Genomic DNA, 27,448 nt, shown 5'->3' with positions numbered 1-27,448 from the left:
GTGCTGTTAGGGCACTGAGAAGGCCCACTCAGTGAGAAGGTGCAGAGAGAGCACAGCAGGAGCTCGTGGCTACAAGTACATCATGAGATATAATATAAGCAGATTCCTTGGGTAGTGACACTCAGTTGTCACTCTTTTGCTTCCTGAGCTGGGAAGCAACTTTGATGCATTCCATATTAGTCAGAGTTCTCTCCATTGCAACCTGATGAGCTTGACCCAAACTAGGGTTTAGAAGGTAGGAAAATGGGGTAGTGAATTGATCTGAAGGAAAGAAAAGTCCAGGGGATTCTAGGGCCTGGGAGCTAGGATTCTGTACATCCAGAACATTTTCCTCCCTACTTCTCTCTCAAAGTCTCCTTCCTCCTTCAAGGCTTCTCTACTTGCCAGAGACATGGCTGGAGGCAGATCTGATACGTGGCATCCTAGCTTCGCTGCCCAAGGGAAAGATGGTTTGTTTCTCCCAAGGATTCTGATCAGCCCAGACTAGGTGTCTTGCATGCTTTGGACCAATTTTTTTTTTTTTTTTTTTTTTTTTTTTTTGTGGCCTTGGAGCATGAGCCCAATTCTTGGCCCAGCCTAGGTCATAGTCATGCATACCAGAGGCTGAGTGATGAACAAGGGCATGAATAGTCCCTAAAAGCATCAATTCGTTTAGTGTTCTTATCCCAAGTGAGTGTTTTGGGCTTATTGATGTGTGGGGTGACCCAGATGACTATGCACTAAAAAATATCAAGTGCCCTATGTCATTTTCACTCCAGCAAACATTAGGAGGGGTGGGGTTAGGGGGCTAGCTTTTTCTGACTTGCCCTGTGAGCTAACAAAATCATAATGCTTTAACGAAGATGTGATCCCAAAGAAATCCCAACCCTTTTCCCCGGCACCACACCTGCTTTATTTACTTCAGGGCTTTTTTACTTGCCCTGCTTCCTGTCATGTTCCATGACATGCTGGCCTAGGTCAAAATTCACCAACAAATCTGACAGCATCTATGAACAATGGGCTCTTACCTGTTTTGGCTTCTTTTAAATACGCAAGTCATTGTCCCTTTTGTAAACTGCTTAAGTATAGTCGTTTCAATACAGGCCTGAGAGTAAAAGCAAGTTGAAGAGCTTTTCCTAATTTCCATTTGAATGATAGGTTTTTCCCTTACTTACCTTTAGAAATGTTAAGGCAAGTCATGGTTAGTGATTTTTTTTTTTTTTTGATAGGCTACAAATGAATAGATCTTAGGTTTACTATGACAATAATGTCAAGATTTACCACCCCAAATATAAATAATAGTGAAAGGGAATAGAAGGGAAGGGAGAAGAAATGGGTAGGAAATATCAGAAAGGGAGACAGAACATGGAGACTTCTAACTCTGGGAAACGAACTAGGGGTGGTGGAAGGAGAGGAGGGCAGGGGGTGGGGGTGACTGGGTGGTGGGCACTGAGGGGGGCACTTGATGGGATGAGCACTAGATGTTATTCTGTATGTTGGCAAATTGAACACCAATAAAAAATAAATTTATTATTAAAAAAATAAAATTTAAAAAAAAATTTACCACCCCAAGGAAGCACCAGGGACAGATTATCCATTGCTTCCAGTTATGAGCAGAACTTGGATAGTTTGCTTCTAGAGACAATGGTGGGATGATCTCTGCTTGGATGTCGAAAGTACCTTCCAAGATTCCCTTGGGAAGCATTTTCAGTAGGACGTGATGGTCTGGTAGGCTCCTTATACTCAGTGTTCAGCTGGTCCCTAGGTCACACAGCACAGTGTGGATCTGTGCAGTTATGACCAGAATGTTGGAGGGAAAAGTCTGAGTTGAATCTGAAACAAAGACCTATTAGGCTAACCTGTAGCTACCAGCTCTACAAAGCCTGGGTCTTCTTAGTGGCACGTGTTTATTTCCATATAGGATGGCCCTAAGCTCCCTGAGTTTGAGGGTTATTGAAGCTCAGTTCGGTTCTGCAGAAGCTTGGGGGCTCCCCTACCCTCTTGGCTGCCCCCACAATCTTCTCTTCACATGTCCCACCCTTCACCCCCACCTGGTACCCCAGGGACCCCACTAGCCCATATGGTTCCTTGTGCAAATGAAGAAATCACCCTCCTTTTTCAAAACACCACAGGACCACATTTTGCTAGAATATTGCCATGATAAAATGGGATATGCTGCTTATGATAATTATGATATGAGCCAACCACATATTTTCCTCTCCTGATGGATGCTCTGGGAAGTTCCAGTGAATTCTTCCAAGTGGTACTTCTTCCTCAAAAGCCATGTGGTTTATTCACCGTCTTTGAAACCTGGCAGACAGGAAGGGAATGAGATGCAAGTATAGGCCAGAGAAAATGACCTTCTCTTTGTAAAGCCAAGCTATTTCTGCTTCTAGAAAATCTGCCTGCTCCCAATTTGGACCCTGTCCAATAAACCACAAGAGGTATTGGTAAGTTATCTTTGGGAATGTTACTGTATAGCTAAGTTCTTGGACAAATATTTACTTTTTGAAGCTATCATAATGAGAGCCTTAATTGTAAAGAAATTTCCATTTTGAAGATGTATGCCAGCTGATGCATGAATGTTAACACAGTGTAGTGTAAAGCAATTTATAGGATCCAGAATCTCACAGTATTTGTTGTCCCATTACAAGAATTCTATGAGAGGTTAAGTCACCTTAAGATAAACATGAATCTGAGATAATTAGAGAATAAGAAACTTGACCAAGTTCACATAGCTATACAGAGGGGCACAAGTCACACTCAAGGCTATGTTTAAAACATATGATTTACCATATATACATGATCCATTACAAAGCCAAATAATTTCTGTGGCATGCAGTAAAGAACCACCCAGAGCACACCCACACAAAAGGTGTCTTGAACGAGACAGTTGACAAGATGTTTCTTTTCTAGAATGTCTCCATCTTCAGTGAGATCCTGGATGTTGTATCAGTCCACACAGAGCAACTTCCACACAGATTTATTTGCCTGTATCCCCCTGCCTGACCCCAATCCAAACACATTAGAAATGTGAAGCTGAGTCAGGAGAGGCACTTTACAACAGTAGGGTCTTTAAAACACATTTTCCCAGCTCAGCTTCCACTTCCTACTCTCCTATCCCAGGGGAACCAGGCAAAAACCTTTGCTCACACGAGTGGACATCCAATTAGGCTGGTAACCTTGGCACACTTCCAAAAGTCTTACTTCCTCCAGTGTGTCAATGGATGGCTAACTCCATAAGAATTTTTTGGAGAATATAAATTTCTATGCCAATACAAGTCCACCCTGATGGAGAGGTGGAAGTCCTTTAGAATGGTGTGCTACCTGCTGCTTGTCCTTCAGCCTTGGGTGAACACAGATGGGGAAATGGGCACTGGGGTATTTAGAGACAGTGGAGTGTTAGCTCAGACATCAAAGTTTCCCACAATCTGCCTCTGCCCTTAAATCAGCAGGGTCAGTGCATCTATTTAAAACAAGAGATGCTATCTTGAGTGACCATTTGGAATAAGCAGTTTTCTCTGCTTTAGATGCCCTTAGAAATGTTATCTGAAAACCAATTAGTATCTATCTATCATCTCACACTTTGGCCTATAATGGCATTTCCTCTAGCTATATACTCTGAGCTTGATATCACAAATGCAGGAAGAGTAGAAGATTAAAATAAGATTTTAAAAAGATTAAAACCAGAAAAGAGAAGAAAAATGAAGGGGTTTGGCTCAGCAGAAAAATCTCGTTGGGTGCTCTCAGAATCAGAGTCCACACTGCTCAGGGCTCAGACCCAGAAAAATCTTGTCCTGGGAGATTTGTCCAAGGGCTGCAGCCCCTACTCTTTTACAGAGAGGAGCCTAGTACCTAGTGCCTCATACCTTTCTTTGAAGATACCTGGAACACTGTTGGAAAGGGGCTCTCTGCCACACAGAAGGCACAAAAATAAGGATGTTGTTTCCATAGTATCATAAATAACTAGGATGGCAGGTATAAATAGGACCATGAAAGAGGACCACAGAAGATGACCACGGAAGAGGATGCCATGTTACATCTTGTTCTCCTCAAAGAGGATCTGGGCATAGACGGTGCTGGTGGGGAGGCCTTTGGCAGCCCGGGGGGGTTTGACCAGCTCCAGCTCAGCATAGGTCAGGTTCTCCTCAGCAATCTTTGGCTAGAAGACAAAACACAACACAACACAACTCTAGTTGACCACAGGGAGTTCTACATCATACATTCATCAAGTGTGCATTTTTACTGCATTCTGGGGTTCCAAACACAAACAACGGACAAAATTTCCCCAAGGATATATAAAACCTAAAAGTCATAATTATATACATCTCACTGTCTTATAAAGAATATTATGGGGGCACCTGGGTGGCTCAGTGGTTGAGCATCTGCCTTTGGCTCTCCGGTCGTGATCCCAGGGTCCTGGGATCGAGTCTCTCCTGCAGGGTGCCTGCTTCTCCCTCCACCTGTGTCTGCCTCTTTCTCTGTGTCTCTCATGAATTTAAAAAAAAACAAAAAACAACAAAAAAAAAACTTAAAAAAAGAACATTATGCCCTGAAAAGAGACATCATGATTTATTCTTAAATTGACATAGAACACTAATAAAAAATGACTAAACATTAAGCTACAAAGTAAACTTTAATTCTGAAAATAATGTTAACAAACAGAGACAGAGTGTGCACAAGAGGAGGATAGAGGGAGAGAATCTTAAGCAGACTCTCCACTGAGTGCAGAGCCCAACATGGGGCTTCATCTCATGACCCTGAGATCATGACCTGAGCAGAAATCAAGAGTCAGATGCTTAACCGACTGAGCCACCCAGGCATCCCACTAACAGTTTCTGATTAAAAGGAAACAAAAAATAAATACATAAAAGAGACAGAAACACAATACTCTAGAAATTAATAACAAAATTAGAATGGTACCATCTAGACATTTTCTTGAATGACTTAACCTTATAAAACTAAAGTTCTGGAATATCTTGATAATGATGAAAAAGAAAATATTACTTGCCAGAACCCAAAGAATGTAGTACTCACAGAAAAATCATAATCTTAAATTTTTATATTAATATTAGGAATTAAATAAATCAAGCATCCAATTAAAGAAGTTAGAAAAGAACAAAATAAATGGGAAAAAATAAAAAGAAATATCAATCAAATTAAAGCAGATTCTATCAATCACAAAGCAGAACAACACTAGAATTATAACACGAGGCCAGGCAGCTTTATAGGAAAATTTCTATGAGAAATTCCTTTAAGGAAAAGGTAATTCCAGGTAATAAAACTGATTCAGAACATTAAAAGAAAAACTTCACATGTTTTAAAGCAATCTCATTTATTAATGTAAATTTAAGTCAGATTTACTCAGCATGAGGCAACACATTAAAAGGGCAGATAATACTGTTCCAGGAATGCAAAGATGGTTCAATATTAGAAAAATAAACCAATACAATCCATTAGAGCAATAGATGCAAACAACAATATGGTCATCTCTATAGATGCTGGAAAGGCATTTAATAAAATTAAAAAGAAACATTTTTGTTAAAAATAACTTTTAAATGAAAGAAGCATAGGCATATATTTTCCTGCCATGATTAATAAACATTATTAAAATAAAGAATAACTGGTGGATTACTATGGAGTGACATCAGCATCATGGCAGCAGAAGTCATTCCTTTTATCTCTCCCCTTCGATGTACAACTAATTGGACATCCATAACCAAAAAGAAAAGTACCTCTGTATAGCAGACCAGGACACCTGAGAGATCTGTCCATCTGTGCACCTGAAGGTGGGTGGAATGGACTGCAGAGGAGGCTGCAGAGGGAGGGTGGTGGTGGTAGAGCCAGTGGTGGCATGGACAGTGATGGCAGAGAAGGTGTGGGTGGTCCAGCAACCAGCCTGCACCACCTTTCTGGCAGAGAAGGTGAAGGGTGAAGGCAGTAAGTGCAAGTGGGCCGCCTATGTGCCTTACAGCCGGAAGGAAGACCACAGTGATGGGGGAGAGGGAAAGGGATTGACTAAAGTGTCTCCTGCTGTCTGCCCCAGAAGGCAAAAGGACTATCCCTACCTCAGGATCCCCCTATGAAGCAGTGGGCACACCCAAAGCCCTAAGCACTGAGTGAGCACACACCTTCCTTACTCACCCCTGCTCTGCACTCACCTTTTGCTTTTTTAAATGCATAGCAGCCTGTCAGCTCCCTTAACAGGAGCCAAAAACTTGTGCTATAGCGCCATCTTCTGGAAAACAAAAGGAAGGTCCCGAACTACCTACCAGTGGAGCTGTTAGAATCAAAGTAAACAAAATTTGCCTACATAGAAAAGGTGTTCAGTACTTCAAATGCAGTGGTAGGACCACTTCTCATCAAACATCATGAACAATCACAGTAACGTGAAAAAGTGTCACAGTAACCTGGTCTCACAAAGATAAAATGACAATTTTCCGGCAACCAAACCCAAAGATATGGAATATTTTAGTCTACCTGATAATTTAAAATACTTGAGGTAAAGAGTTCAACAAGCCATACGAAAACTCAGGAAGACAGTGCAGTGATACCAGTAATGAAACTAATAGAAGGAATACTTTACCAAGAGACTCAAATTCTAGAACAGAACCAAACAGAAATCCTGGAGATGAAGAACTCAATAAATGAGACAAAGAATGCATTAGAATGTACTGGAAATACAGCAGATGATGCAGAAGAGAGAATTGGTGAGCTCAAGGGCAAAAATATAGAAATGACTCTGGTAGAAAAGAAGAGAGAACCGAAATTTGTAAATAGTGTACAAACTATGGGAGTCATTTGACTCCAATAGAAAAGACAACATAAGAATAATGGGTATCCCATAAAGAAGAGAGAGGGGAAGGGAAGAGAGCGTATTTAAAGAAATAAGAGCTGAGAACTTCCTACTCCTGGGGAAGGAACTGGATATACAAGACCACAAAGCCAATAGAACACCTTATTATCTCAATGAGAAAAGATCCTCTCCAAGACACTTTATATTAAAATGGTCAAATTCAACAATAAAGAAAGAATTATAAAGACAGCCAAGAGGGGAAAAAAGACAGTAACCTACAAAAGCACCCCTATTAGGCTATCAGCAGATTTCTCAGCAGAAACTCCACAGGCCAGGAGAGGAATGACATATTCAAAGTACTGAAGGATAAAAACCATCAGCCAAAAATATCTGGTAAAGCTATCTTTCAGAAATTAAGGAGAAAAAAAGGTCTTCCCAAACAAAAGCTGAGAGAGTTCATCACCACTAGACCTTCGCTACAAGAAATGGAGCTCCTCAAGCTGAAATGACAAGATGAAAGTACACAAAACTGTGATTTAGGCAATACATAGAATTAGAATACAATAGCTCTTCTTTAAAATAATATATTAACCTCTTAACTACAGCACAAAGATTAAAGGAAAAGAGAATTAAAGATAACTATAGTTATTACAACTTGGTAACAAATCCACAGTATCAAAGAGATCATTTGTGACATCAAAATATAAAAGGGGAAGAGTAAAAGAATGGAACCTTTAGAGGCAAATGAAGATAAACTGCTATCAGCAGGAAAAGGACTATTTTATCTATGAAATGGTTTGTGTATACCTCATGGCAACCACAAAGCAAATATCTAAAGCATAGACACAAAACTAAAAAAAGGGGATGGGGATGGGAGGAGACTATGCCAGTGACATGAAAAACCACCAACTTAACAAAAGTAGATAGAAACAGGAGGAAAAAGAAACAATGGAGAGACAAAGTAACCAGGAGGCAAAATATAAAATAGCAGTAGTAAATATTTGATTATCAATGATCACCCTAAATGTAAATGGACTGAACTCACCAATCAAAGGCACAAGTGCCTGGATAGATAAAAAAATAAGACCCAACTGTATGCTGCCTACAAGAGACTCATTTCAGCTCTAAAGACACACATAGGTTTAAAGTGAAAAAATGTAAGATGGTATTCCAAGCAAGCAGAAATGAAAAATTAGGCATAGCTATACTTGTATCAGACAAAATAGACTTCAAGTCAAAAAGAGTAACCAGAGTCAAAGGTTATAATAATAAAGGGGTTGATACATCAAGCAGATATAACAATAGTAGATATATATGCTCCAACAACTAAGGAATGAATTAAGTATATATTAATTATATTAAGTAATTAGTATTACTTAAGCATATGGGTATATTATATATTAAGTCATTAATAAAAGAAGTTAAGCAATTAATAAAAGATCATAAGGCAGAAATAGACAATACAATAATTGTGGGGGATTTCAATGCCCCACTTTCAGCAATGGATAGATCATTTGAACAGAAAATCAACAAGGAAATGTTGAAATTGCAACTATTTTAGTACAAATGGATTTAACCAACACATATAGAATATCCACCCTGGGCAGCCCTGGTGGCTCAGTGGTTTAGTGTCACCTTCAGTCCAGGTGTGATCCTGGAGTCCCAGGATCGAGTCCCACATCGGGCTCCTTACATGGAGCCTGCTTCTCCCTCTGCCACATGTGTCTCTGCCTCTCTCTCTCTCTCTCTCTGTGTCTCTCATGAATAAATAAATAAAATATTTTAAAAAAAGAATATTCCTCCCAATAGCAGCAGAATGCACATTTTCTCAAGTGTATGGAACATTCTCCAGGATAGATTATGTCAGTCCACAAAACTAATCTTAGGAAAAGTAAGAAGACTGAAATCATAACAAGTATCTTCTTGGACTACATGGTATAAAACTAGATATCAATAAGAGGAAAGTGAGAAGATCTAAAAATATTTGGAAACTAAACAACACATTTCTAAACAACCATGGGATCAAAGAAGAGTCAAAAGAGAAATGAAAAATTATCTCAAAACAAATGAAAATATAACATCAATTTTTGTGAGATATATCAAAAGCAGTTCTGAGAGGAATGTTTATGACAATAAGTGCATATATTAAGAAATTAGGAAGATCTCAAACAACCTAATTTTACACCATAAGGAACTACAAAAGGAAAACAAACTGAGCCCAAAGTTAACAGAAAGGAGGAAAAGAGTAAGGATCAGAGTGGAAATAAATGAACTAGAAAACAGAAAAATAATAGAAAGGATCAGGGAAACTAAGAGCTGGTTCTTTGAAAAGATAAACAAAATCAACAAATCTCAAGTTAGAAAAATAGAGAAAATTCAAATAAAATTTAGAAATGAAAGGGAAGATCTTAGAACAGATACTACAGAAATACACAGAATCATGAAACTACTATGAAAAATTATATGCCAACAAATTTAATAATTGAGAAGAAGTGTTTAGAAACACATAACCTAAGAAGACTTAATCAGGAGGAAATAGAAAAGCGAAAGAGACATTGTTCTAACTGTAAAGAGATTGAAACAGTAATAAGAAAACTCCCAATACAAGAAACTTCAAGACCAGACAGCTTCATGGGAAAATTCTACCAAACATGTAAAGAACAATTAATATCAGCCCTCTTCAAACCCCTTTAAAGTATCAAGGAGGAGGAAACACTCCCAAACTCATCCTATGAGGCCATCATCACTTTGATACAAAAACCAGGCAGGGGTACCACAAGAAAAGAAAATTATAGACCAATATCCCTGATGAATATAGATGCAAAAATTCTCAAAACGATGTTAGCAAATCGAATTCGTGAACATATTAAAAGGATTACACACCAAGACCAAGTGGGATTTATCCTTGAGATGCAAGGATGGCCCAACATACACAAATCAATAAATGTAATCCACCACATTAATAAAATGAAAGATAAAAAGTTACACGATCATCTCAGTAGATACAGAAAAGGCATCTGGCAAAATACAATATCCTTTCATGACAAAAACCTTTAAGACTAGTTATAGAAGTAACATACTTCAACATAATAAGCAACACATATGACAAATCACAGCTAACATTATACTTAATGGAGAGAAATTGAAAGTGTTTCCCTCCGAGATCAGGAACAAGGCAAGGATGCCCACTCTCACCGCTCCTATTCAATATAATATTGGAAGTCCTAGATAGAGCAATTAAGCAAGACAAAGAAATGAAAGGCATTCAAATCAGAAAGGAAGAAGCAAAACTGTTACTATTTGCTGATGATATGGTTCCTATATATAGAAAATCCCAAAGAATTAGTAAAAATCTATTCCAGTAACATGGTAGGACACAAAACCAACATATAGAAATTTTTTTTTTAATATTTTATTTATTTGGGGATGCCTGGGTGTCTCAGCGGTTGAGTTCCTGCCTTCCGCCCAGGGTGTGATCCTGGAGTCCCGGGATCGAGTCCCACATCGGGTTCCCTGCATGGAGCCTGCTTCTCCCTCTGCCTGTGTCTCTGCCTCTCTCTATCTCTGTCTCTCATGAATAAATAAATAAAATAAAATAAAATCTTTTTTTTTAAGATTGTATTTATTTATTCATGAGAGACACACACAGAGGCATAGGCAGAGGGAGAAGCAGGCTCCATGCAGGGAACCCAGTGTAGGACTCAATCCTGGGACTCCAGGATCACACCCTGGGCCGAAGGCAGGCACCCAACTGCTGAGACACCCAGGCATCGCCCAACATATAGAAATTAACTGCACTCCTTTACACTAAAGATGAAGCACCTGAAAAACAAAAAGAAAATGAACCCATTCAATACAGCATAAAAAGATACTTAGGAATAAATTTAACCAATGAAGTGAAAGATTTATACAATGAAAACCACAAAACTTTGCTGAAAGAAACTGAAGAAGACACAAAGAGAAAGATATCCCATGTTCATGGATTGGAATAATTAATATTGCTGAGATGTCCATACTACCCAAAGCCATCTACAGATTCAACATAATCCCCATCAAAATACCAAAGGCATTCCTCACAGAAATAAAAGAGACAATCCCAAAATTCGTGTGGAACCACAAAAGACCCTAAATAGCCAAAGCAATCCTGAGAAAAAAAATAACAAAGCCAGTGGTATTATGCTTCTGGATTTCAAACTATAGTACAAAGCCACAGTACTAAAAACATGAGAGTGCTGGCACAAATACAGACACATTAGACAACTGAAAAACCGTAGCATATACGGTCAATTAATATTTGACAAGGGAGCCACGAACACTCAATAGTAAAAGGATAGTCTCTTCAACAAATGGTGGTGGGAAATTTGGAGAAACACATGCAGAATAATGAAATTGGACCACTATCTCACTCACAAAAAAATAATTTGAAATGTATCAAAGACTTAAACAAAATATCTGAAACCACAGAAGTCCTAGAAGAAAACATGTGGGAGAAGCTCACTGATATTGGTCTTATAAATAATATTTTTTGGTAATAACATCAAAAGCACAAATAACAAAGAAAAAAATTAACAAATGGTACTACATAAAACTGAAAAGCTAAAAAGCAAAAGAAACAATTAACAAAATTAAAAGACAGAATTTGAATGGTACTGTCAAAGGGATACACCTGTCAGTGACACTGATGAGAAAGTCCAGAAATTAACCCAGAATAGTAAAATAAAATACTATTTTTCAATAAATACTGTTAGGACACTTGGGTAGCCACTTGAAAAAGAAAATCATATCCCTACATCATTCTTTACACCAAATTCCAGATAAATTAAAATTTTTAATGTGGAAAATAAATTCATAGTACTAGAATAATGTGTGGGGACACTTGTTTAAAAAACTCTCAGTGGCTCAGTGGTTTAGCGCCGCCTTCAGCCCCGGGCGTGACTCTGGAGACCCAGGATCGAGTCCCACATCGAGTCCCACATCGGGTTCCCTGCATGGGGCCTGCTTCTCCCTCTGCCTGTGTCTCTGCCTCTCTCTCTGTCTCTCATGAATAAATAAATAAAATCTTTTAAAAAATTAAAAAATTAAAAAATTAAATTAAAAACTCAGGGTAAAAAAAAAAAACTAAAACATAAAAACCTCACAGTGTAAAAAAAAAAAAACAACTCAGTGTACAGAAGGTACTTTACAGAATAATCCAAGATTGATACAAAATGAATATGTAAATGAATATAAAGATATGTACATCTGCATACCATAGATGGCAAAAATATTCTCTAAATAAAGTCAAAGGACAACGGATAAAAATGAAAAGATTTACAACTCATATCAAAGGGCCTTACAATTCAACAAAGATAATGGCCAATAACCCATTAGAAAATTAAAGTACAACAAATAGGACCAGATAGTTCACAGGAAAGTAAGTTACAAAGGCTCTTACACATACAAATGAGATTCGACCTCCAGTAGTAAGAGAATGACAATTTAAAATCAGATGTCACTTTTTGTCTTTCACATCAACAAACATTAAAAAAGAATGGTTGCCAAAAGAAACACAAGAAACAGGTCTTTTTGTATATTGTTAGTGGAGGTGTTTATTGTTACAAGCAAAAATCTGGAAACACTTCAATGAACATTAGTGGGAGACCGTGTATTCATACCATGGGGTATACTGTGGAGTCTTTAAAAAGAATGATGGACCCATACATCTACTGTATGTTTTACTATCATTTGTGTAAATACATGTGTATATATTCTATATGCTTTGAAAGCCCTTGGAGCCTGCTTGGAAAATCAAGCACCTGGTATCCATGATGTAAACTGGATGGCAGAAGGGAGACCCACAATTTAGTGTGTACATTTGTTGATACCTTTTACATTTTCTAGTAGGCACATGTGTTTAAACATCACATTAATTAATTTTAAGTCATAATCAGAAAAATAAAAGTCAGCCACTGTTTTAGAGTCATTAAAGACACATGACTTTCATTTAGGCAGCATACTTTTCATTTTTGTTTCTTGGCTTTGATTGTGTTGTTTTAATTTTTTTTCTTTTTTGTGCTTCCACTTTGGTTATCTTGTCAAGATTCAGGACGAGTAAATCATTAGTATTCGATTTAAGTTTCTTAAAAAGAATGCTTAAAGCAAAAAGCCTTTTTACTTCTGAAATGGAGCATCAGAATAGAGACAGGGAGCAAGAGACAAAGAGAGGACCTAAACTCCTATAGCCAGTACCTACTGATCAGAGGCTATGGCCAAGCGACCTTCATGAATTAGCCCATTTTAAATTTCAAAGGACATTTAGAGGGATGAGAGCCTCCTGTTTCTCTTTCAACATCAAAAGTCTTTACACTGCTTCTTATTTGTCCATATATTCCAAGCCAACAAAAATCCTGTTTACATCTTGCCTTTCAGTTTAATTGCATTTCACATTATAATGATTCCATTTAGAAATGCCATGTGTCCTCAAATAAGCACACAAAACCCAACTCATGTAAATTTTAAACCAGGATTTATGAAATCATATTGTCCAGGTGTTTTATTACATTACCTTGCAATTGCATTGTTTTCTAGTGTAGATTATCTGTTTATTCTTAACTTATTCCATTATGTTTGGATATGAAAAATAACACTAGCTTTCTCAATACAGGTCACCAGGCTGGCTGGGCTGATGTGTTGTTTTCATACATTTTTATGATGTTCCTATAGTAAACATAATTCAATAAAGCCAAAGCACACTAAATAAATAATTGCATCTAGAAAAGCAATAAAAATAAATAAAATTAGTACTTTCATAAGTGGAAAGGTACTTCAATTACTGCTACAAGCAACAACCCACCATAAAATGTGTAGAATCATTTCCCTTATGCATATTTCTGGGATATAATAATTTGATTGAAGATATGAGGCAGCACACAGGAGGCTCTGAATTGTGAAGTGTATACAGTTTCCAACAGAAGATGCATAATATTGGTCCTTGGCACCTTTAAAGAACCTATTGTTTTTCTGGCATGCACACTTGGCTGTCACCATCAACCATGTGCTTAATTACATTTCCCAGCTTGTTTAACTGGAAATAAATTCCTAATGGCCAACGAAAGGGGGTAAATGCAGACTCCTCACCAGTTCTCACCACGCCGCCTTTTTACAGCACTGATGCTTTAGTGGAAGGTTCGGGTGGGAAGTAGCTTAGAGAAATTGTTTGGAGTAATTAATTATTGGTAAAACTATAGAACTGGTAGTAAAACCAGAAACCAAGAGCAGAATGTAAAGGTTAAAGTGGATGATTTGATAGGGTACAGCCAGGGTGAGGACCCTGCAGCAGGGCCACACCCATATTTCTGGTGATGACTGTGATCTTGACCATTTGAAGGTGTCCTGGGCATAAGCTAAGGAATCACTCCTAGTGTCTTCGGCAGTTCGAAAACTGGAGCACAGTAAGGGAGTCTCTAAGGATGAATTGAGAAGCACTTCTGTCAGTTCCCTGCCAGCTGCTGGCCCTTAAAACGGCGCTCTTCAAGACCCCATTCCTACTCATTCACAAGTGTACTTATGGGCACCCAAGGGTGCAAACTTCAATGATCTCGAACTGGCTGTTCACACTCTTGCAAGTGCTTCAGACTGCACTCAGACATGAAGGAAACTCCTAGAAGCAGGATTTCTAGGCCTCAGACACTTATGTCTGATGTTGCTGTATTCATTGGCGAGCAGGAGCAAGAAGAAACGGAAAGGAGGGAAAGTGGACCAATGGCTGGGAAGGTTTGACAGGGTCCTTTAGCAAAAGCCCTAGAACTTTCCAAACACATGAGCAACAACTTCCCTATTTCTTCTTTCACAGGACTATTTGGTTTCCCTCTCAGCCTGCAGAGATTCTTGGTCAGTTCCTCTATTTCTCCAGTAAGGGCCTGGCATTTGTGTTTACCACTGCTTGGGATCTCTTCTGTTCTAAACCTCTTTGTTTTACGTACCTGTAATCTTACTATTGATACATTTCCTCCCAGCCAGGGAGAATCCATTCCTTAGCCTGGAAGGGGATTCGATAAGCAAGAAGGGATGGAAGTTCACATATAGACATACATCGATGGCATCAAAGAGAGACTGGAATGGAATTTTGAAAGACTCTTCTCTCAGTTGGTGGAAATGTTCATTCAGAGGAGGCAAGGAGATTGGCCCTTAGGCCATTATCCCATGGCTGACTGCAGAGCATGAGTATAGGAGTAATTTGGACCTTAGTTCAAACATCAGCTGTATGCTTCCACTGTCCTCAAGGACCTCCTAGATCCTAGACTTTTACTCCACTGCCAGAGTCGGATTAAGTTCCCACAGAGCATAACTTTCCCTCAGAAGGATTCAGAAAGCATTATCACTTCTGGACTCTAGGTGTAACAAGGTCAGTATGCAGTGAAATGCCAAGTCTTCTGTGGCCCATCCTTCTGTTCCGCCAGTGGTGAGACACTCAACAGCAGATGATAACCTCCAGGTTGGACCTCCTGCTTCTCATTTAAGGTCCCCCAGTTCTAGAGTTTTCACTATGGAAAATGAGTGTATGGGGAAGGGTATGGAAAGTGAGTGTATGGGGAAGGGTTTACTTGATATGGCTAAGACTAGAGAAGTCAAACCCCAGGAATTCAGAAATTGTGTACCTCTTTGGGCACATACCACACTTCAGGCTCCTAACTGGTAGTTTCTGAGTATTTCATTTGGTAGGTGTGCTTCCAGGATCCAAGCCAAAATGTAACACTCCTACCAGGAGAGAGGGAGAAAGGAAAGACAGAAGGAAAGAGAGGTTGATTTAATATTCTATGCAGACTGCTGCAAAAACCACCTTTTTTTTTTTATAGCTATCACAGCTGGAGGTGCGTGCTGAATTAAGTTGCAAGAATAAGAGAAAAATGGAATTGCAGCCACTGCAAGTTCTCCAATGTCATAAGTTCAATTGGGTAATAGCGTTATCTGAGCAAAAGATCAATAACTAGGACATGGGGATGTTTATGCTAACGTCACCTTAGAGTTAAAAATGTGATTGCAGTTCTACCAAGTTGCACTATCAGGAATCTATTTACCCAAGAGAGAATTACATATTATCGAGGGCAGACTTCCTCTTCCCCCTTCAAGATAAGTGCTCATTTTTATTCCACAGAGGAGTACCTAGTAAAACAAATTTTCCCCTCACAATGCCCACACACATATGACTATAGCCACGAAAGAGGTGGAGGCTGTGCAATCAGTGAAGCTCTAGTTGACAGAGGGCCCTCAATGGGTATCCATAGGTCCAAACTCGGGAAAGAAAACTATGTCATGGCTCTTACTGGACCTGTTGGAATCAACATGCCTTGGATATGAACTTGACTTAATTTTGAGTTCCACAGGTCTGCCGACTGGCATACTCTGCTTTGGCCAGGCAAAAGACTTTTTTTTTTTTTAAAGATTTTATTTATTTATTTATTTGAGAGAAAGAGAGAGTGAGAGTAGTAGGAAGAGCAGAGGGAGAGAGACAAGCAGACTCCACATGAGTGCACAGCCCAATGAGGGGCTCGACCCCACTACCCTGAGATCATGACCTGAGCCAAAATTGAGAGTCAAAGGCTTAACCAACTGAGACACCAGGCCCCCTGGTAACAGACTCTTGATCAGAGATGCCCACTGAACAGGTAGAAATAGGAAGCTAAGTGTGAAAATGCAGAACTGGAAAAGGCCAGGCGAATTTTTAAGGTAAGTGCTGGAGCCACATGCCAGATCTACTCACGATCTCCTTGGAGGTAAAATCACTGGTCCTCTAGGACCTCTGGCTTCAGTAGCAAAACTGATACCAGAATCCTCACTCAGAGGTGAGGGCTAGAATTCAGTTGCACATCCCAAATCCAGCATGCAGCTGTGACTGCTGACAAAGGTGCCTTTTAATACTCTGAGCCAGGGTTTAGAAATCAGGACCCTTGGTCATCACAGAGGGGGGCACAGGTACTTTCTAAGGCACAAAATGCTCACTTCCTCTGTTGCTTCAGACATCTATTGACTGTGGGATTATGTCTACCCAAATTCCTACCCCATGCCTGGCTTTCACATGATTATTCAGTAACCGATGGCCAATGAAACAGTGTTCCCTATGACTTTGGAAGAATTAGAAGGGATCTGGAACTCAGGAGAGAAGTTTTGGATGGAGATTAAGATTTCAAAGTTGTATCCAGGTTTTTGGCACAGTGGGTTGGATGAAGTCACTTGGAATCCTTGAGCAGAGCAAATTCACATCATGTTCTTGACTCTGGAGAATTCAAAAGATGTTTAGCAAAGCGCATTCCCAGAATGAATATGACATGATGGTAAGTCACATGCCCCTGGCTAATTGCTCTGAGGATACACAGAGGTAACCAGCTATAGAACCTGCTAAAGCCATGCACAGAAAAGGCCCAAGGCTTTACAAGTCATCAGACAGATGGAGGTCTCTAGGTTTCACCAATGTATGTTTGGAAGCTAAAATGTGATTATAGATAAAGCCCTTGGGGAGGGTTCTGACACATGAAACTTTTCATAGTGGCACAGTGATAGTGTTGATTAGCTCCATGATCTAATACAGACACGCATTTTCTCTTCCCCATGGACCATAGACATATGTTTTCCCAGCTTCCTTCCAAAAGTACTTTTACTGGCAATATTATTCAAAAGAATATTTATGTTTAGAAAAAGAGAGTATTTGGCTATCTCCTTCTATGTAGGAGCCCACTCTGAGAATCTTCAATTTTGAACACTCAGTCCTCCAATCAGCTGCAATCTTTAACACTCTGACTTATTGGGTGTCTGGGGTTCAAGGGTCTGTCTAGTGGTTTAAATACCACTATATTGTGTCCGTGACACAATGCTAGTGATGGTGGTGCTTAAATGAGCATAGATTCTCAGAGACAGAAAGACCGCCATTTGCCACGTGTGTGACCTTGGGCAAGTTTCTTAGCTTCTCTGTGCATAATTTCCTCATCTGTAAAGTGAGACGCATAATAGTACCTATACCACAGGGATATTTTGAGGACTAAATGCATTAATATATGTAATGCACTTAGAAAATTACCTGGTGGGTAAATGGTAAATGCTACACAAGTGCTCAACTATTATTATTATTATTACTATTACTATAATTTTTTATTATAGAGTACAGACAAGGGTTGTTTTGACAATTGGTCCCTTTGAAATACTGAGAGGCAGAGAGAAGACACTCAGTTCATTTAGAAGACATCACACGGTAGATTCTGATGGATACCACTGGACCTCAGGCCAGTGCCAAATAAGTCCAGTGAGACAGATGTATATCTATATTTTTTTTTCACAGTGGTAAAGTTAATCCTTCTAAAATGATGTCAACCCACTCACTGCTCAGCATAAAATTCTCCAATGTTTTCTTATCACACTTAGAATAAAATCTAGAGTCCCTATCAGGATACTGATCCTTCATGATTTTTCCCCAGGACTCCTCTGACCTCTGTTCACACCACACATCCCCCTTCCTGACCAATGCTTCAGCCCCTGGTCTCCTGGTATGTGTTAGACACATCTATACAGTATTCCTTGTTCAGGGCTCACCTCAAGGCTTTAGTTCAGGCTCTGCTCTCTGCCTGGAATGTTCTTCCCCCAAATAGCAGTGTGGCTTGCTCTCTCACTTTATTGGGCCTTTGCTCCAAGGAGGCTCCCTCCCCATCAAACACAGTCTCTCCCTGGCTCTTCTGCTCTGCAGTACTGTTCTGCAGAGCATGTGTCACACCTTGGAATTATAAAGTACTATCCATTTGATTACTTTTGCCTTTAACCACAAGAATGTAATCATAGCACCTAATGCTTACTTAGTGTACTGACAACTCTACACAGAAAGTCCTCTTACTATCATCCTCATTTTACACATATAGAAACAGAGGCAGAGAAATGGCAAGCTTGAGGTCAACAACTAGTATGTGGTGGAGCTGGTGCTAGAGCTAGCCTCTAACTGCATCACTGATCTCCGTGAAAGCAGCAACTTTGTCAAACATTCACTGCTACATCCAGAGTAGTGTGCTGGGAAATTGTGAGCAATTAGTTCTCCAAGAAAAAAATTCTGGTTTATAGCACTGGCTGACTTACATGTGTAAATTTTATGATGCCAAAGAGATTAGTTCTCTCTAGTGGACAGAAATGGGCTGGATCACACCACTGGCTCTAACTTAGCTTCTAGGAAGGTGCCCAACTCAGGTGCTACCCGGCACACAGAAGAAACTCAGTGTAAATTTTTACATGAATGACTGAATGAGTTTAGGACAAAAATGAAAGAAAACCAGTCTGGCACTGCATTAAAAACCTTCCTTTGAATATCCTGGGCCTCAGGAATACAGGGAGGGGATGCTCTTGGAAATCATGAGCAGAACCATGGGACTTTTTTCTCTTTTGGCCTATCTAGAATTTCCTTTAGGACATTCTACCAAGAAGAAAGATACCCAGGTTCTACTGCTTGGAATCATGTAAGTCTGCCTAAGGCTTTCAACTTCATAGATTAAAATATAGACCTATGATGATATCAGATAGATAGATAGATAGATAGACAGATGAAAGAAATGATGATACTGTGACACTTTGCAGTTATTACAAGAATGGAATGGATCTCTATGTAGTGACATAGAAATATGAGCCTGATGAATTGTGAATGAGAAAACAATTTAATTGTAAACATTCTGTTTAAGATCACTATCGAAAAAAAAAGAAAAGAAAAGAAAAAAAAAAGACCACTATCGTTTTGGGGGAAGTTGGCACACAGAAATTATTTGTCATAATTTGTAGGCATGACCTATACTGATTGTGGGTTGACTGTGCATACACTTTGGGAATAGACAGAGATGGATATGAATTTGTACATACACAGAAAACTGTTTAAAGAATATAAGCCAAATAGGGATTTGGCAACTGCAGAGAAATGAGAGTCAATGCAAGGAATTTCACTTTCTATCTTAACAAATGGATATTGTGAACTGCCAGCCCCACTCCTGCACGCCACTTAGAATCACCATTGCAACTTTCATTATACAAATACTCATCCAGTGAGGTCAAGACTTGGTAGACTAGGACTTTGCTGAGTGCTTTCTGTGAGACACAGCGGAGCCCGGGGAGAGCCGGGTGGGGAGGAACAGGGACCTGAGGCCAAGTGCCCAACCAGACCCTGCACTGCCACCACCTGGTGGGGAAGCTTGTGCTGCTACTTACCTCCCTGTGGCTCCCTGCCTCATTTGGGAAACAAGAGACAATAGCAATGCTTAGGTCAGGTTGTCCCAGCATTCCTACTGACCAGCACCAGGATACTGTCTGCATGCGGAGTGCCATGGAAGTGAAGTATGTGTGTCATCACTGTCATCACCAGCTTCATCACATCACCATCATCACCACCATCACTAGCATTATGTCATGGACACAATATACAGGGCACACACCAAGCATTAAGACCAAACATAAAATAACAGCAGTATGCTGGCACACCTGAATTCATATGTAATGTGAGCAATGGCACACATGATTGAATTCAGAGTTTGCAATCTTCATCTTTCTATGTGTGCTCTAGTCATACATTCATGAGGCTGTCTTCTTGCCTTTTGGACATCACATGTGCTTGTTGGAATTTATAAATTCAGCTTTTGGGAGTCATAATAATAAATTAGAATTAAGCCTGGCTAGGAGCATAAAATCCCTTAAATGTTCCATTAGTTTGTCATGAACTCAGAACTTCACATCAAGATTTTCTTCTGGATATTGTGAATACTTAGCTCGATGTCACAGATACAGTGATGACTTTTTTCTTTTTTTTTTCCTTTTTTTTTCCAAAATGGCACTTCATTTCTAATATTCTCTACTTGAGATTGAAAAAGTCTTTTAATAACAATTCTGAAATGTTCTGCACTCAAAACTGAGGTTTTAAATGAAATTTTTTTTATAAAAAAATCGAATGTGAACACAAATGATATTCCATGAGATTACAAAAATAAAATAGAGTGTAAAAGTTAAAAAAAAATTTCCCAGCAGTGCAATGATCCCAACAATGAAGTGCCCAATAAAAGCAGCAAATCAGCTGAGCTGAGCTGGAAAACAAGATACCACTCTAGAGGGACATTCCCTGCAGACAAAGGAGGATGGCCCTTCCCAGAGAGGCCTCTCCAGGGCCCCCAGGGGCAGGATGGGCCTGTGCAACTTGGTAGGGTCACTCATGGGGCTAGACCTGCAGGACCACCAGGCCTGGTCTGGCCTCGGCCAAGCTCTGGCCCAGCCTACCTCTCTGCCACCTGTTCACCTCCATCAGGAGATTCTAAGGCTCGTGCTCCTGTCCCCACAGCATCTTGCACCGCCTGCTGGCCCTCCATAAATGTGTGAGGAATGAATAACTAGTGGAAGACTGCAAAGTGATATGAATGAATCAATGACACAGGAAATGGGAACATGGTCCTGTGGTGGTCAATTCCAAGTCACCTTCCTCTTCAAAGTACAAAGTCACATTATCCTCCTAAAATGGGGTGAGGCAGACTCCTCCCACAGCACTTCTGGAGTAGGATCTCCACTGTCTCCCCATATTGAATTCCTCAAAGGGGGTCCTCATTAGAGCTTCAGGCATGACCAGTCTTAAAAGACACCTGGAGAGTAAGAGCTTCACTTGGCCCATGGGGAATACAGAACCTCAAGCCAACTCCATGGGCCTGACACAACAGAGAAGCATCCAACCTGGTAGCTGTTTGTGGACGGCACTCGGCAGCCAAGGGCCTCAGCACTGACCTCATGGCACCCCCGGAGGTGCCGGCCCTATGACAGAGTTACCAGTCCCTAACACAAAACTAATACAATCCCACCTCCACTTGGGGCGGGGGTGGCGGTAGGGTCTGCTTGCACCTCCCCAATGCTCGCATCCCACCGCCCGCACTCCCCAGACTGGAGGGAATCCATGAAACCAAATGACTTCTGCTTCCCCTTTTCTCATCCTTTCCAATGCTCAGTATCTATTTTTCCCTCCAGTCAACATACATAACTCCCCGTGACAATAATGGGATGCGCATGTGTACCGAGGGGGGCATAGAATTTTTATCTCTGTAAAAATGGTACTAGCGTGGTACCAGCAAAGTTTTTGTTTTTTTCCCAAGGCTTTTACTTGGGGCAATATATTGTACAAGTGATTGTGGGGTTTTTTTCTTCTTTTTAATTTTAAATCGAGATTATGAACATATTTTATGCAGGTTAATATATCCTTTTGATGTAAAATTTAACTGAAACCAGTTCTAGCACATTAGCGACAACAAGAGAAATTCTCCGGCTAATTATAAACATCCTTCAAGAAACCTGAAATGCATGTCCTCTGGAAATAATTTTGCTGGGATTTGGGTTATTATTAAAATCCTCTCAGAATTCTATCACTGGTGCCTAATGTGCCTCCAAGCCCTGTTCTGCTACAGATCAGAGAGAAACTCTTTCTGGTCTTGGCAGGATATTCTCAATAGTGAAATAAGGCTGGGAAAAGGGGCTTCTTTCTTGAGACCAGGGAAACACCGGACAAAGCCCTTGAGGCATGTGGATCCTGGGCTGACCACTCAATGGAAGGCCCATTCCTAAGACAAGCTCCCTCTCAGCTATGATACAATGAGCCACATACTTTATGTCCATTCGGAGCACCCAGATCTTTCAGAGTTCAGGGGAGGAGGCAAGTGTACTGCAGACTTTCAGCTCGAGGGAATCCCAGGCGGGCAGAGCCACTCCCCACATGTCAGAACTCTCTACTGACAGAGGGCCTAGGAGATCACAGGGAGAAGCTGCCCAAGAAAGGTCCTCAGGAATGAAGGAAAGTCACTGTATGCTTTAGAAGCAGATTCTCATGTTTAATGTTCTCTTTGTTGATAAATAAGAAAACCACCATTCTCCCAAATGGCTGAACTCTTTATTAAAATGTAAAATCATCTTCTCCAGATATGAGGGGCTCTGTCTTGTCATCAATGACCCAGCCAGAGTGGGCTACTGAGTCTGATGAGTTATTCAGAGCCACACTCTCAAGCATTCATGTTCATCAGACTCATCTGGGATCTTGCTGAATTGCAAATTCTCACTCAGTAGATCTAGGGTGGGGCCTGAGCTTCTATTTTTCCAACAAGCTCCCAGGGGATGCCCAGGCTGTTAGTCCATGGACTACACTTTGAGCAGTGAGGACTTAGAGCTCTAGTCCCAGATCTCTGTCCTCAATTGTTCATTCATCCCACAAGCATTCTGCAAGTTCCAGCTCCTCTACTTGGGACACAGTGATGAAGAGGGCAAGTCCCTGATGATTTTAAAACTAATAAAAATTTAAAACTATTATGCATCAAGGACAATCAACAAAGGGCAAAGGCAATCTACAGAATTGGTGAAAATATCTGCAAATTATGTATCTAATAAGAAGTTAATATCCAGAATATATAAAGAGCTTCTACAACTCAACAACAACAAAACAAACAACCTGATTTTAAAAAATAGGAAAAAACTTAAATAGACATTTCTCCAAAGAAGCTATACAAATGGCCAACAAGAACATAAAAAGATGTTCAACATCCTTAATTGTTAGGGAAGTGCAAATTAAAACTACCATGAGATAGCATCTCACATCCATTAAGATGGCTACTCTCAAAAAGACAGAAAATAGTGTTGGCAAGGATATAGAGAAATTGAGTCCTTGTGCACTAAAGGTGGGAATGTAAAATGGCAGTTGTGATGGAAAACAGTATGGTAGTTCCTCAAAAAATTAAAAATAGAACTACCATATGGCTCAGAAAACCCACTTCTAGGTATATACCCAAAAACTGAAATCGAGAACTCAAAAACATATTTGCACATCCACATTCACAACAGTTATCATTCACAATAGCTAATGTGGAAGTCACTCAAACATCTATGGACAGATGAATGGATAAGCAGAATGTGGTATATACATTCAAGGAAATACTACTCAGCCCTGAAAAAAAGAGAAATTCTGACCCCTATAGCAACATGGATGATCCTTGACAATGTTATGCTAAATGAAATAAGCCAGTCACAGAAAGATAACTACTACGTGATTCCACTTGCACGAGGTTCCTAGAGTAGTGAGATTTATAAAGACAGGAAGTAGAGGGGTGGGTTTCAGAGGCGAGGGAAGCAGGAGTGCTATTTATTGAGTACAGAGTTTTGCAAGATGAAAAGTTCTGGAGATGGTTTACAGAGCAATGTGAAGGTACTTAGCACTACTGAACTGTACACTTCAAAATGGTTAAGATGGTGAATTTTATGTGATGTGCACTTGAGCACAATTTAAAGAAATGGCCCCTACTGTGTCTACCATCTAAGGTGTCTATAACGTAGAGCCTTCATAGTCTAAGGAATGTGAAGTCACTCTGTAAGAAGGAACAGCCTGGTTCTAGCAGAGGAGAAAGTGAAATCGGGCAGCTACACAGGACTTCAGTGTGGTGTGGGAAGTGCTCAAATATAGGTAAGGTGCTGTGAATGCCCCAAGCAAAGTCAGATGGATGGGGAGGTGTTAGGCATATGAGCCATCTGTGGCAATGAGCAAGGGGACATGGACAAGCTGGGCCACGCCGAGGAGTCATAGTCTCCACTGCATGTGAGGGTGAGGCAGAAGGCACCTAGATTCTGAATGGCATAGCCGGTCCCTGAGGCAGGGCTCTCCCACGTGGTGTGGGGGCCAGGAATCCGCACTGTGTGTACACTCTGGTGGAATGGGGTGGTGTGGAGCCTGCAGGGAAATGCTCCATAAAGAGTCAGAAGAATCCGTTTGGAACTGCCTTGACGACCCAAGCAAGGGAATGGAGGGGCTGCATGTGTGGCTGGTGCACCTGTGCCAGTGCTGACTGTGTCCGGCAATCTGACCATGGTGGAGACAGCCAACATCCCGGAGCGGTGGTGGTGCAACCACCTGGGGAGGAGGTGTGCAGCAAAGCCGTGAGCTGGGGTGGCAGCACAGCCCCATGTTCACCCCCAGAAGGAGGACACTGATGCCGGGAGGGCTCAGAAATAACAGGGCTGTAAAGTGCTGTGAGGGGGTGGTGATGGGGAGCTCCCTGGCGTGTGGAGCACAGCTGATGCCCGCGGGACCCCCCTTGTGGCTCTGTGGGTAGTGGGTGGGCCAGGAGGGGAGCAGCAGCCCTGCGGGAGGATGGGTTGGGCAGCTGCAGCGGGACAGAGCCTGTGGGACCCGGGGCCAGCCCGCACTCACACAGCTCGCAGGAAGCCGGGCTTCACCCTGAAAGCAAAGGGGAGCTTGGGGAGTATATTAAATAGGGAAGGACAAGGTCTGAGCTGTGTCTGAGAACACTCTCTAGGCAGCAGTGTGAGGACGGATCTGAGCAGGACACACAGGAAACAAGAGACCTGCAGGGAAAGTTTAGATAATTAAGCCCATGACGTTCCAGATTTTTCGGTCTTCGGCTCACAAGAGATGATCTTCTTCTCCTTAGAGGAGAGAGGTGGCCTGAGCCTTCCAGTTACTGAATACTACATCTAGGTGCCTTCATTACAGAGCTTCTGGGGTGAGGCACAGAGCAGTCCTCAGTGAGGAGGGTGCTGACGCAGAGGTAAGAGTGTGTGAAAACCCACTGAACCCAAAGGTCCGCATTCTCTTCTTTTTCTGATGCCCCTCCTCTCAAATTCATTATTTCCTCTTGCTCTTTGTTAAGCACTGAGCTCTTGCCTCCACATCACAGAAATGCTGCTTCCTCTTCCTCCACTTGGCCTCCAAATCAATAACTGATCTGGGGCAGTAAAAAGCAATCAAAAGCATTTCTGCCTTTCTCTGTTTCTTCAGAAACTAGGAAGCCATGACAGCTTTTCCTGGAAGTATCTGCGTTCCCTGAGTGTGTACTGGGGACTCTGCTGCAGGGGGAGTGAGTGGGGGTGACCAGAAGGCTTCAGGGGGGTCTTGAGCCAGTGCCAATCCCTCACCCCCAACTGAAAGGGAAACCACATATTTTGAGTGTTGTGAAAGTACTCCCTTACCCCCAAAAGGAGGAAGAACCACTGATGTAGGAACAATAACCCATTGTCAGTGTTTAAGGTTATTGGAAAAACAGATCACATCGTCCATCAGAGAGACCCTGTGTGATCATGCTCGGCCTCACTCTCTAATGAGGTAACTTTGAAAGCAGGCTGTTGTGTTTGTTTTTGTTAAAAAAAAGAGGGGAGCTCTATTTTGGTATCTTGATTATAAAAGGTCTAAAATGCCTTTCTCAGGGTGCCTGGGTGGCTCAGTTGGTTAAGCATCTGCCTCTGGAACAGGTCATGATCTCAGGATCCTGGAATCTAATCCCACATCAGGCTCCCTGCTCAGCAGGGAGTCTGCTTCTCCCTCTCCTTCTGCCTTTCCTCCCTGCTTGTGTTCCCTCTCTCTCTCTCTCTTTCTCTCAAATAAATTAATTAATTAATTAAAAAAAATAAGAAATAAAATGCCTTTCTCATCTCTTTTTTCCTTCTTCAATCCTATCTTTTAAACTTTCCAAACACTATTAGTCTCTGGCGTACATACTTCCTGCAAAATGCCATGTTGTCTTGGAAACCCACAAAAATATTCCCACTTTCATGCTTTAAGGGTGAAAATACAAGGAAATGCATGTGTCATTTTTGCCTGCCAGAGTCCAGAAGGCCCACCAGGAGTTCACACGTGCACTTGAGATGAGTGAGATGGAGCCTGCAAGCAGAGGAGCTGGCACATGTAGGTACTCAATAAATAAATATTTTCCCTCTTGGCAATGAGTCACTGGAGGTGGCAGGCAATTTGGCTTCTTGGGGTGAGAATGTGCTAACGTCACTCTGGAAAGAAGGCTGGGGGTCTCTGGGGCCCATGGCCACTCCAGGAAGCACCATCTTATGCAAATGGGCGCAAAATAGAATAGCAACAGAGATAAACCACTCAACTGGTACCAGGCACCAAAGTAAAGATGTCTCCAAGCTTTTTCTAAAATACCCACTAAGGCCTAAGTGAGTCAACAAGTAATTATTGACTTTAGTTCCAGCTACCATCAAGACCTATTGATCTGAGAGCTAAATATCGACCCAAACGAGACTGAGGTCAATGCTGCTCTTCTTGGAAAATAAATCTTAATATTAACACAAACCTACACATACTAGGCCCAGTATTTTTGACTTTAAGTCACCGGCCAGAGAGTCCCATTCAAAGTCAGCAATTTCCTTGATTGTCTATTGTTATGGGTATAAACTGGTTTCCAAATGGTCTCATTTGGGTATAGAAAATTTTAAGTCTTTTCATCTCATAGATGATCAACAGATGCTTTGGTACTTAAGAAGTACTTAAGAAGTATCTTGGAGATACTTCATAAAACAAAGACCCCTTCTGAAATGCCTCTAACTGCCCCAACCTACTTCCTGTGAAGATAAGAATGTCCTATGTTGAATTGCCATCGAGAGGAGCAGACTAGCTTGAATGAACACACAAACCAAACTCTGCAACTAAAACTTGTGATTAAGACCAGTGTTATTTTTGAAAATGCTGCTGACTCTGATCCCTTTACAGGTGGCCCCAAAGTGCTTAATGAAGCCTTCTGTACCCAAAAAGCATACAACTGATTTTTGTTTAATGGATAAATGAGAGGTACCCACCCCCCAGCCATGGATTAGAGAGTCATCCATTTATGACTGATGACACTGCAAAGGGGCAGTCCACTGGGTCAGCAG

General features: G+C 40.9%; 1 protein-coding gene across 10 annotated transcripts in view; it reads right to left on the bottom strand.

Annotated features, from left to right (window-relative positions):
* Positions 1 to 1,531: 1,531 nt before the first annotated feature.
* Positions 1,532 to 27,448, bottom strand: part of VSTM4 (V-set and transmembrane domain containing 4) — a 100,613-nt gene continuing 74,696 nt past the window's right edge. For 2 of the 10 annotated variants that reach the window (XM_077878611.1, XM_077878613.1), the window contains exon 8: positions 2,576 to 4,141. In XM_077878611.1, the coding sequence (XP_077734737.1) occupies positions 4,016 to 4,141 (126 nt within the window). In that variant the 3' untranslated portion in view covers positions 2,576 to 4,015. Of the gene's footprint in view, positions 2,290 to 2,575; positions 4,142 to 4,340; positions 4,467 to 15,411; positions 15,512 to 24,958; positions 25,133 to 27,448 lie in introns of those variants that run through there. The other 8 variants (XM_077878609.1, XM_077878610.1, XM_077878614.1 and 5 more) reach the window with 7 other exon arrangements.

Source organism: Canis aureus, chromosome 29, assembly GCF_053574225.1.
Source record: "Canis aureus isolate CA01 chromosome 29, VMU_Caureus_v.1.0, whole genome shotgun sequence".
Taxonomy (NCBI): Eukaryota; Metazoa; Chordata; class Mammalia; order Carnivora; family Canidae; genus Canis; species Canis aureus.
The sequence above is the reverse complement of the archived record's forward strand: the minus strand, read 5'-3'. Positions and strand labels throughout refer to the sequence as shown.